This window comes from Poecilia reticulata, linkage group LG21 (genome assembly GCF_000633615.1).
Source record: "Poecilia reticulata strain Guanapo linkage group LG21, Guppy_female_1.0+MT, whole genome shotgun sequence".
Classification (NCBI taxonomy): Eukaryota; Metazoa; Chordata; class Actinopteri; order Cyprinodontiformes; family Poeciliidae; genus Poecilia; species Poecilia reticulata.
In genome coordinates, this window is record NC_024351.1 from 11,321,495 (window position 1) to 11,333,719 (window position 12,225).

The 12,225-nt window shown below is 37.6% G+C and overlaps 1 protein-coding gene across 10 annotated transcripts in view; it reads right to left on the reverse strand.

The window, feature by feature from the left end:
- Positions 1-12,225, reverse strand: part of gphnb (gephyrin b) — an 88,678-nt gene that overhangs the window by 36,487 nt on the left and 39,966 nt on the right. For all 10 annotated transcript variants that reach the window (XM_008397480.2, XM_008397476.2, XM_008397479.2 and 7 more), the window contains exons 3-7: positions 10,307-10,364; positions 10,112-10,204; positions 6,221-6,315; positions 5,944-6,010; positions 1,537-1,809 (exon numbers count right to left, since the gene is read on the reverse strand). In XM_008397480.2, the coding sequence (XP_008395702.2) occupies positions 1,537-1,809; positions 5,944-6,010; positions 6,221-6,315; positions 10,112-10,204; positions 10,307-10,364 (586 nt within the window). The remainder of the gene's footprint in view (positions 1-1,536; positions 1,810-5,943; positions 6,011-6,220; positions 6,316-10,111; positions 10,205-10,306; positions 10,365-12,225) is intronic.

Genomic DNA, 12,225 nt, shown 5'->3' on the forward strand with positions numbered 1-12,225 from the left:
ATGTAAGACGCTGGTTCTGCTCTCGCTGTTGAACCGCTGCTACGCTGCAGGTAGTAATATTTCACAGACAGAGCGCCGCTTCTGCTCCACCTGGTAGTGACTCTCACACCAAACCTCTGTTTAAAGCTGCAGCATCTAACTTAAAAAAATACATTTTACATATTAAAACTTTTGCTGCCCTAACATGAGACAGATAATCTTTAAAAAAAATAATCGATCTCCTCCCTGCTCTGCATAATTACTCCACTCAGTCAGAAACAGCCTATCAGAACTAGCAGTAATCAGCTAGCCGCCATGCTATCAGAAAGTTTTCATTCAGTAACTCTGGATTGTTTATTGAAATGGAACCTGTATTTGCCTTTGAATGTTAAGTTTTATATTTAAATTTTTGGCAATGTTGAGAGGTTTTATTTTGGCTCTTTGCATTATTTAGCCTCTTCAGAGACTTCATATGTTATCAGTCTGTTAAAGATAGTATTATTGATAGCAGTACAATTTGCCTGTTTTGTTTAGTTTTCTTCTTGGAAAAAGTTATTAAAAACAAATTTTTGTCTAAATTAAGGTGAATTTATGGTTCCTTTTTCTACATAATGTAACCGGTAGTGTTTATGATAAAAAAATAATTATTATGTGATCGGTATCGGTGATCAGAATCGGTATCGACAGGAAAAAACCTGATCGGCACATCTCTAGTGCTTACTTAGTAAAGAAAAGCACATTTTGTTGTTCAAGTAAAAAAAAAGATACAATAATAAGATTTCGAATCAATAGGTGAACATTTCTTGAGAAAAAAACCCAAATTTTATCCCATGGCTGCACATATAATCCACAAATTTGGACATAGACATGTAAACGAGCCACAGCAAAACCATTTTTTAGCATTTCTAACAGGAAACTGTCAGTCTGTGCTGATGAAGATGAAAACACAATCTTCTCACACTTAGGACATGTTGATGAAAAGTGTTGTTGACGATGGGTGAGATTTTTGCATGGTGGAGTCTTACCAAAATGTATCTGTGACTGGACAATGAGGTGGGATGTTACCCTGACAACACAGCCATTAAGAAGGGTCCATGCTGCAGACAGGACAGGACAGGACAGGATGACGGGAATGGAGACATGCTCTCTCAGAACGTAGTTGTGTGCAAAATTCGCAGACTTCAGCCGTCAGGTGTGTCTTATGTAAGGTTAAACCAAAGCACCGGGATGCTAATCCATCCTGGCATAGAGTTCACTGTCCAACAGGAAGTTATACAACTCAAGATTAGGAAATGACATGATGACATAATGCACTTGATGATACAGATAAAAAAAAAAAAACTGTATGCACACAAATTCATGTAGAAGTCGTCTTTTACATGGTTTAACATTAACTGGCAATGACTGATGTTTAGCGACACACCAGGGAATTTTAACACAAGGCTTTGCATGAACGATGTGCGAAGATGTCAAATACAATCGCTTAAACTGGATGCGATCAAGTTCGATGACAACAAAATGCAGTGAGCAACCCTCCCCTCTCATCTGTCCCGGTACCTTGGCAGTGATGGATGCAGAGGTGATGTGGGAGGAGGAGCTGTCCTCGGTGGATGCCACCCCGCTGTCCTTCTTCTCCTCGTCCTCCTCCTCGCACTGCACACCTTTGTCTTCTGTCTGGCGGCGCGGCGAACTGTTGGGAGGCGGCGAAAGGGGTGGCGGTGGCGAAGGCAAGTCCTCCAGCTCGTCTACCACCTCTTTTACCTTCACCACCGCGTCCCGAAGGAGGTCGATGGCGTGCGGCAGCGCTGGGAGGATGAACTGAAAGCATTCCTGGGGCGGATTGATATTAAACACACTTGTTTGCAGCTCTTTTCGAAAACAACATCAGCAGCAGAAAACATAATAAAAGCTTTGAATTTTTTTTTTTGCATACATTTTAATCCCAACAACTATTTAAATATGTAATATCTGTCTTTCTAATGATAAAAAAAAAAAAAATCCCTGAAAACTAGCTTTGAACAGAAACGGCGTTATGCATCATATTGTTGAGCTGTCGGAACACTTCCTCTGCATAAAACTAAAATGCAAATCCAAGACAGATAAAGAATTACACTTCATGCTGTGAAAAATCATACTTGTATAAATGCAAATCTGAGGAGAGAGATGACAGGGAGTCTGGGAATTTACAGGGAGGTTCTTGTTTGCCTTTCTGGGAAACCTCAGCTCGTCACAGCGCCGACTAGAGGCCAAATCTCTAAAGTGCTTCTCTTTTCCAGGTCTTTCCAGCTCCGTTTTCCTCTCTGTGTCAGTGTGCCTGTGGGCTTCTCAGCAGTGCTAAACGCTCTATTCTCCTCACTCTCAAGACAAGAGTTAATCTATGAAATTATTTATTGCTGTGTGTATTTTAAGCATTGAGTGTATACATTATTTATCCACCACACACTTTACACTGGCTGCCAACGGGCTTTCATTGCAAGCTTTCTGCTCCACAATCTGTTGTTATCTGAGATGGTCTGAAACTGGCAGGATTAACCTTGATTTGAGGAAATTCCATATTCCCACACTGAAATTGATGCATGAGTGGAACAGCATTTTCCTCCCGTCTGCATGCTTTAGGCAGACTATTGGACAACCAAGTGCAACAGAAAGAAATAGGTTAATCTCAGTAATAGAGTGTAGTCTATTACTGAGACTACGCTCAGTAAAAAGACTGAGTGTAGTAATAGACTGAGTGCTAGCAGCAACATCTGCAAACAACTGTGCAAATATACAGCCGTACAACTTTGAAAAGCAGAATTGGAGCCTCCTGCACAGCCAACAAGAATGCAGCAAGTGGTTTCTGGATGGTAAGTCAACAACAAAACACTCTTTTCCAACAGCCATTGTACCACTAATACAACACAAAACCAGCTGTATGGTTTTATGCTGGAACTCAGCCTCGGTTGCTAGGTGACGGGGCTAGGCTTCGATGGGGTTGCTAGGTGATAGGAAGTGCCTCCTAATTTATGACATTATATTTAGAAGGTTTTTAAAATGGTTAATTTTTACAGACACCAAAGAACATCAACTTATTGCCGAAAAAAAACATTAAGCATGTAGACTGTTTCCAGAAGCTATAGAAACCCAAATAGACGTACAAAAATGTTCAAACACAAAGAAGCCCAACAACTTCCTTGAAGACTGCTAATGGCTAATCATAATGTGTTTCAAGCCTAATCTGAATCTGGAGATCTAAGTGGTGAGTTGAGACGGAGCAAAGATGATGTTAGGAGCCTGGAGATATTTCTTCTCTCCGAATTTGAGTTGTCACTGAGTCCTAGGAACATTTTCAAGGTACATCAAGAGTGTTTATTTTTATTTTTATTCACCGTTTTGTCCTAGAGGAGAGTAAACGTCAGGAACAATAAAGAGCATAGTTGCAGGCTATACTGCCAATGGACAAAAGTGCAAGAGAAAAAGGAGTAGTGTTGTCAGAGTAGGTCATGGGGGAGGGTAGAAAGATCTGAAGACCAAGGGAGAGACGGTTTAAGTGAGAGGTTAACAAAAACACAGGATTGTAACGAAACCAACAAAATAAGTAGAAAATAAGACTCTTTCTATAGCCAAGCTTTTGTCAGTGTTAGAGTAATGTGCACTTTCATACCGCTACATGTTTCCAAACCGGTGTTTGTGTTTTTTTTTTTCTGATTCATAAACTACACCCAAAGGCAGAACTGCTTCTGCATTCACTCCACCAACCAAAAAACATATCTCTGCTCTGGTGCAGTTGGTGCATATTGCGACCCCATTCATGAATTTAGACAAAAGACATTTGGTAATTATAAAGCATGTTTATATAAACTACAGCCTCAGCAAATTGCATCACATTCACGAAGACCAGAGGAGTTTGCGTAAAAAATCTGTCGACTTTTAAAACCTGCATAACCGCAATTTAAAGACAAAAAAATTATAATTTGTGAAGCGATCCCAAGACAGAATCTATTACAGTTCTGAGTGGTTTCTCTTCCTTTTTGTTGTTTTTTTTTTCCAATTTAGTTGATCACTTCTGCACCTGCTTTGTTTGTAGCTAAGGAGGATCATACACATAAACGGAGTTTATCATGTGAACTTTGGCACATGCAGCAAAAAGGGAATTTTTATTTTAGATATACATTTTCCAAATGTATATCTAAGACAAGGTCTAATCATTGGATTTTATTCCTGCATAATAGTCGGATCATTTTCATCTTTTACTCATTTGATCTTTGTCTTTTAATTGAATTGACCAGAAGAGAAATTGTATTAATCCATGCGAATGTTTTCTTTTTAAAATTATTACCTTTATGGACAAACTATGCTGCTGGCGCGTTATTTTCCAAACCACAGACTCCAAACCAATGTTAAAATTATTCTAGTTTATACACATTTAATAAGACATGTCCCACAAATCCTAGTTGTTAAGATATTCACACAATCTCTAGATGCCGTTTTGAACTTCTGCAGCAAGAATCTCACATTGAACACTTTGACACTAATAGGCTTCCATCTGCCTAGCTCAAGTGGACTTCCTTGTTATCCTTATGAGAAGAGATCAGCGTAATAAAAGCCTCCAATGAGCTGCCAGGGCCTTTAAGTTTACCTGGGGTTTGACGAGGGAGACACTAATATGGCAGCAGATGGGGGAGGAATGGGGTGTAACTGATGCAACGGAAAATAAAACTGATCGAGTAAAGCCACCGTGTAACAAGACAGAGACGGATGTGTTGGACACCGACGCAAGGAGAGAGAACAACGGAGCGAGAGAGGAGACACTTGTGGACGCACATGGTTTGGATAATCGTACAGACAGAATGTAGAGCAACAAAATAGATATTTAATGTATCTATTGATTAAAAATATTCTGGCAAATGCAAACGGAACTTCACTATAAGTAAGAAATAATTAAATTTACACATATACAGGCTATGCATATCGACATATAGATTAATTTATGCAGCACAAATGTGTCTCATGTCTTGGAGCGAGGAGAATGCAAAGACAATGACGTCCAAACAGCTCAGCAAATGAACTTTCATTCTTATAATACATTTGCTATGAGTTTTGTGCTCAGACTTTAAGACACTTGTTATTTATCTACTTTAGGTGTGGGGAGAATTAATGGAAAATGAATTTAAAAAAAGCAACCAAAGTTAATCAAGAGGAACTTTACTGCGTTATGTGCAAGTCTGACTCCCTTAGAAACAACACAAAGAAATTAAGGGTGGCTAAGAAACCTCGGCATTGGCCTGTTGATTTGTTCCATAACTACAAGGGTAACTGCGTTCACGTTTCACAGACAAACTATAAATAACTCCAAGTATGCCCTTTTATACATCCACATACAGCCCCAGGGGCAACTGATGTTTAATGATTTCTTGTCACTGCATCAAAAGTCCCAAATAAAAACTAGAGATGCAGCAAAAAGGTTCACGTTTCCACTCGACCAATCATCGCACAGGACCAAAATCAGCTATATTCCAACCTCCAGCAGGTTGAAAACTCAACAATCGGATCTTCTTCCAGAACGCCACAACGTTCGACTACCAGGTCCTGGTGACAAAACACTCTTTAGTGTGGATGGTGTTGCTGGATGGAGAAGACTCCAAGTAAGATTTTCTGGTGAATTTGTGTTTTTCAGCTGATGATGGGAAGGCTGAGTAAAAGGGATTTTTAAAATTTATTCAGGCTTTCTGTAATGAAAAATGTCAGACTTGAAAATATTGACAGCCTTTCAGAAATCTTTGATTTAAAGTAATGTTCTCTAGTCTTGATCGAAGATTACAAATCACAATTTTCTGAGATTGTAAAAACTTTTTTTTTCAAATAATGCCTCTGCAGATTCACTCTTTTCCCTCACATATGGTTTTTTTGTTCTGCTCTACATGTTGAAACCGGTGGACAATCGTATGTGTCATGTGAACAACAGACAACTTTATCATTTCCCACCTGGGAGCCTTTCTTGCTTCCTGGTAAGTTGATGATGAGCGTCTTGCCTCGGATACCGCAAACAGGTCTGTGAACACAGGGCCATGATGAGGCAACATTATTCAGAACTGCATGTTCAGTCAATGTGAAAAAACAAAAAACTACACATCAATATTGTATTATTGTAATCAATTTCAACATCCTAATGTCGCAATGTCATTTGCAAATGTCATCAACTGATGTCACCATTTAGGATTCGTCTTTAAATGTTGCGTTTGTGTTGTTGTGTTTGTCGGACCTGGAAAGCATGCCTAATGGTGTGACATTGAGGGATCCCATCAGCATTGCCAGAGACATCCCAGGAGCCTCCCGCTCTATCACCTCCTTAGTGGCCTGGAAAGAAACACACACACACTGAGAACCACAGAACCACGTGTGATTGTAGCCTAGCAAATTATGCTAGTTCTGCTATCGGTATAAAAGTATGAACCTGCAGAACTGTTCAGTTAGAATGGAATTAAAGAAATGAAAACTATTTTATATTGTTTCTTCAGTGTCATCCAACTCAGAAATACAAAAAATGTTTCTTATTGATATTTCTTGTAAAGAGATTTATTTATTCATTTAAAAAAAACACAAAATATAACTTGGCAAAAATAGTTTGACACTTTCTGGCTGATCTATCCACAACCCAAAAGGTGCAAATAAGATACACTTTTTGAGTTTGGTTTGCTGGGCTATACAGTCTTGATAAAAACGTGTGTCTTAAGACTCAAATGACAAATGATTTCTGTTCAGAAAGTATTTAAAAAAATCATTAAATCTAATCTTAAGTGGTAAAGAAGACCCTAACAAAAAAAATGCAAGCAAAATAAAATACTGCAAATTTTCTCATGTTGTAATCAATAGCATAGCTTAAAGGACCTAAATGAAGAATCAAATAACCATACATGTTTTTTGCTATATTAGAACTTCAAATACAGAAAGTTTAAAGAATATATTTAAGATCTAACAATGCAAACATAAGAATATATAATAAGATAATGTATTCTTACACAAAAAAAAATTTGCAAAATGTTTAATAATCACTCTATAATACCTAATGACTATTTAGATTTTCTTGAACTGGCTTTAATTTTAGACAACTTACTAAAGCAGTCCTTTAACTGCATAAAAAAAGGAGCTAAAACTAACTAAAATGTGCTTGGACAACTTAGCATAACAAAAAAAACAAAAAACTTTTGGACCATTATAGCATCTGAACCCATTCAAGAAGAAGGTGTTTACTGTATTTGGCATTGAATGATAGGCAGCAGGAAAGATGAGTCTTCCTTTAAAAACTATGTTGGATGACCTTGAGTGAAGTGATTCTTGAAAGTCAACAGGAATGCAGAGAAAATATTTAAAACTAGAGGAGTCCCTTATATGCATCCTGTGAAAAGGGACCTAAAGAAGGGAGAAAAAAGGAAACAGGAGACCAGAAGAAGAGTTGGATGGATTTGTTTTGAGGTAAATTCTAGTTCAACTATTTTTTAAACATGTTTTAGGAACTTGTTCCTCTGCTTAGTGAGATAATAAATTAGATTTTTTCATTATGTTTGAAAAGGGTGTCGAGAATCTATCAACACGGAGATTAGTTGGACCCAGACTATGAGGTTATGAAATATTAGAAAATTAGATTTTAAGAAAGGCCTACAGTGATATCCTTTAGCGCAGAGAAATGACATTCTTCATAATCAGCAATTTAATGTAAATGAAAGCAAGATGGGGTTTTACTTTCCTTTTTTAAATTCAATTAGCTCAGTCTGAAGATAAGAGTAATATTATTTGGTAGCACTTCGTAATAGAGCATCTACTTTTCCAGAACTTAGGAAAAAAAAACAAAAAAACAACCAGGATGAGGAAGCTTGCTTCCACACACGCACAAAAAAGATCAACTTTCAAAAGCAGAGGAGTTTAACATCCAAGGGTTTAATTGCATGGGTTTAATGGGAAGAGAAGATATTTCCCCAGTGATTTAAGAGACCAAATCAATATCGACTGCTAATGTAGATAAATGTAGATGTGGAAGAGATAGTTAAGACTTTTCTTTTCAGCATTCAGACAGCCGAGACGTAGATTGGGTAATTTGGTAATGGATTCGATAAAACACATAACATGCAAAAATTTAACATCAGAAACAGACGATTTGGACAGATGCATGGAGAGCTTTGGAAACAATTTGATATTCACAAATAGAATGTGACTTTATCTATGTATTTTCTGTCCACAAAAAAGCACTTTGTAGCGCATTTAGACATATATGGTGAACAACGGAGTTAAGTTGCACAAAAAGAAATCAGTTATTTATCACATAATAAAATGACTGATCTAAACCTGTCTTCCACTGAGGTTTAATAACATTTTATGCATCTTGTGTCTGAGAAACAACAGTTATTGCAGCAAAGCTTTCTTATTAGAGCACTCTTTGAGGAATACGTCCAAGAATAATTTGCAGTGTCTATACCTACATGTGCTTTTGTTTACACATGTACGCAGTAAAAACAAGAAACAATATATAAAATGTGAATACAAAGAGAACAACATCAGTAAAGCTCATCAAAACAGCCATGAAATACAATATGTGGTCAAGAGGAGTGTTTCTATAATCCACAAAATTCATATTAGGCAACAGTAAATTTCCATTTTTACATAATAAGGTAACACAAAAATATTATACAGCAAAAATAATACCCGAATAGCTGCTTTGTATTAATACCCTTCATTTAATTTCTTCTGGAATACATTAGTAATCACAGAGCATACAAAGTCAATTATTTCACGAAAATGTTAGCATAAAACAACGGAGGGAAGTTTATAAAATATCAAAAAATATCGGGGGGGATTACTAAAATAATAATAATAATAACTAGATATGAAATTAAATGTCTTTAAACCATCATTCCTCTTACAGAAAAAGCTTTTGATAAAGGAAGCACTTCTACTCCTTTATTTCCCCTCTGACTACAGGACTAATTAGTGGTAATCAGTGTTGTAACACATGCGTGTGATCAGCAAAAAGCAAGCTGCTAATGAAGCAAAGGCAGCAGCAGGAGACATGTGCCTCTCAACACACATTCAAACAAAAAAAAAACTTGTCTACTGCCTACATTAGAGGTCGTCACACCTGTAGTTTGCAGAACTGTCACATAAGCAAGACATCTTCTTGCATAAGTGTGTATATATTACACTTTCTCATATGATGTGCATCTGTGGTCACGCTTTTTGAGTCATATTTGTGAAACCCCCTTTCTTTGCAATTATTGCTACATGAAGTTCAATAATTCAATAATAACACTAAGCTTACAGTTTCCTGTAAGCTTAGTGTTAATGAAAGTTTTGCAGCATCCAATAGATTTTCTATCAGGATAGGCCTATTTTTATTTTTAGCCATTTTCCCCATCAGATCTGCCCAGTTCCCCTTTAGCTGGTGAAGGAAAAACATCCCAGCAGCATGATACTGCCTCCACCATGTCTTACTATCCGGTTGGTGTGTTCATGGTGATGCGCAGCGTTTGGTTTCCTGACATAAAGTGTGTTGAATGTGGGCTATAAAGTTCATTTTGGCCTCCTGTATTCAGATCTGTGCATTTAATGTTCAATTTTGATTTTGGCTTTAAATAATCTGCTTTAAAAAAGCAAAACGACAACAACAACAACAAAAGTGCAAGTACCAATAATGTATTAAGTTTCTGTGTCATTATTAAGGCCTTATCTGCTCATATTTTTTTAGATTTTAATGTTTCATGACTGTCCCTTGTGTACAGCTTTGAGATTAAATCCACATTGTGCGGTTTTGTTTTGAAACGTCGGAGTGAGTAAAAGAACATAAAGTAAAGCAGGAGACCCGAAAACATCAACAAGAAACGTCCAACATCATACATCCAGTGTCACAGAAACGTTAATAAATTATTTGATCAAAAGGAACTTGGTGTTTATTTTTTGTTATTGTTAATAAAAAAAAAATCTAATTTTAATTTTTAAATCTATTGATCTAATTTGTAATTTGGTTAGCTACACTTTTACATATTTTGTCATTCTTTTTTCTCTCCATATTTTCTTTTCCAGGGTTTGCTAAAGTACAAAACATTGCTGTTTTTCATTGACAACAAGTCAAGTTCTCTGGGAAACATTTAATACGTCAGCTCACCTCTGGTGTTACGTCTCTCGGGGCGAAGCCAGTGCCCCCGGTGGTGAGGATGAGGTTGAGCTCTTTCTCATCGCACCAATCCACCAGCGTTTCCTGTTGGCAAAAGCATGCACAAAATGCACATTTATGGAAATCTTATGTGAAGATATACACATCACTGTAATACAATGAGAGCAGCAGACCGATTATGCGTACCTTGATTTCATCTATCTCATCTGGCACTATCTTGTAGGCCACGATCATGCCCCCCAGCCTTAGAGACAAAGAAGAACACAGTGTCTGAGAAAACATACGTGGCACAGAAAGAAAGAAAGTTATTTTCTGTATCATTACAAACCCAGCACAGTTCTCATGGCTGGAGAAATTGTGACACGCATGTTAAATGCAAAGAAGAGTTAAAACCCAAGGGGACAGACAATCTGTTTGGTCTCATGATAGTTTACTAACAGAGATGGGGTCATTAATGGGATATACTTATGTAGACTCATAAACGATGTCAAATATGAAAATAACAAGAAACACTGCAACTAAACAAGGGGGGAAATGCCCTTGAAAACTCCTTATGAAAGGATTTTCCCCAGGATGGCCCAGAGAGAGGAAGCTCTGAGAAGTGAACATTGGAGCATGGCGCCCTCCTGTGGTCAGACACAGTATTACACCATCTAAAAAATACCCAGACGGAAGGTGAAGAATCTTCAGAAAACCCTTATGTAACTTCTTTTTTTTAAGAGATCTATTTTTGTGATTGTAGTGCATCATGTTTCCCCTCCATGACACTTAAATGTCATGTTACCCTCCTGCAGCCAACGCACTGTAACAGTTCATTGTTGTTAATCCTCTATCTTACAGTCTTCTGGGATACTTTTAGAGAGTTTACCATTTTCTTGCGGCAAGCATACATAAAGTCAAAATATTGAACTCTAACAGGTTGACCGATGATGTGCAAAAGTCAGAAATGGATCTTTGATAAAAGAGAGCAATTATTATAAAGAAAAAATGCACCTTTAGGATGAAGGAGGCTATTCACAACGACCTGACATGCCACCATGTCAGGTCGGCCCACCTGACATGGTGGCATGGGTGATTTACCCACGCTTGGCGCGTTTTGATGGGAAGGGAGCGGCTTTTGGCAGCTCTGTATGGATTAATGCGTGTTTATATGGGTTTGTGCGCGTGCGCTCGTTCGTTTATGTGTTTGCGTGTCTCTGCGTTAGACCTCGGGGAGAGTAAAGGAGCTGTCAGGACAAATCACCTCTTGTGTGCTCCAGGGGTTTTTCATGCCTCTCCGTTTCAGCCCAAATGAAAATACGCTCTTCACAAATAACCGGAGTTCCTTCCCAGTGTTTCCTTGGCAGCTCTTCCTGTCTGGAGACTCTGGTTGCTGCGTCGTGTAATGCTTGGGAGCGTGCGAGAGCTCCTCTGTGCCTTTTTTAATAATTAACAGGGATCACATTTCTTTGTTGTGATGTATTTAAGATCTTCAGGCACATTGTTTTACGTTTGCGATGAACAAGTAAGCAATTTACAGATTTGGTGTAACGATAATGTGCATATCAAGAGACAAAACGGTACCAGTCGGACATTTTGGCTGACATATGCGAGCATTGCTAATGTTTTCCCCAAGCTGCACAGGTGGCCAAATTACAGTGCAATGGAAAATGAACTGACAACTTAAATGATGCCCAGGTGAATAATAGTAATGCTAATGATAAACACAATTTTAATAATGAGATGAAAAAAACATGTAGTTATATTTAAATGCAAAAAACACACAGATTACAGATGTTTATTTTTAAGGGAATACCATGGAAACCATATATTTAAATACATGTAACCTCCCCCGAACGGCATTTAAAATAAAAAAAACCCTAAACTTCCTGTTCTTTATGTCAGGCACCACCACAAACTTTATTTCTATTTGCAAATGTCAAAATAATGAGAAATATTTTACAAGTTTTTTTCAGTCGTATTTTTTCTTGCTAGTAGCAATATGCCTGAACGTTTTGAGAAAGCCCAGATGATGATATCCTGTCTTTGTAAGACTTTGATTCTTGCTCATTCCAGCAAACAAAGGTCAGCCAGCAAGGAAGAAAACAAAATGATTCATTTATTTT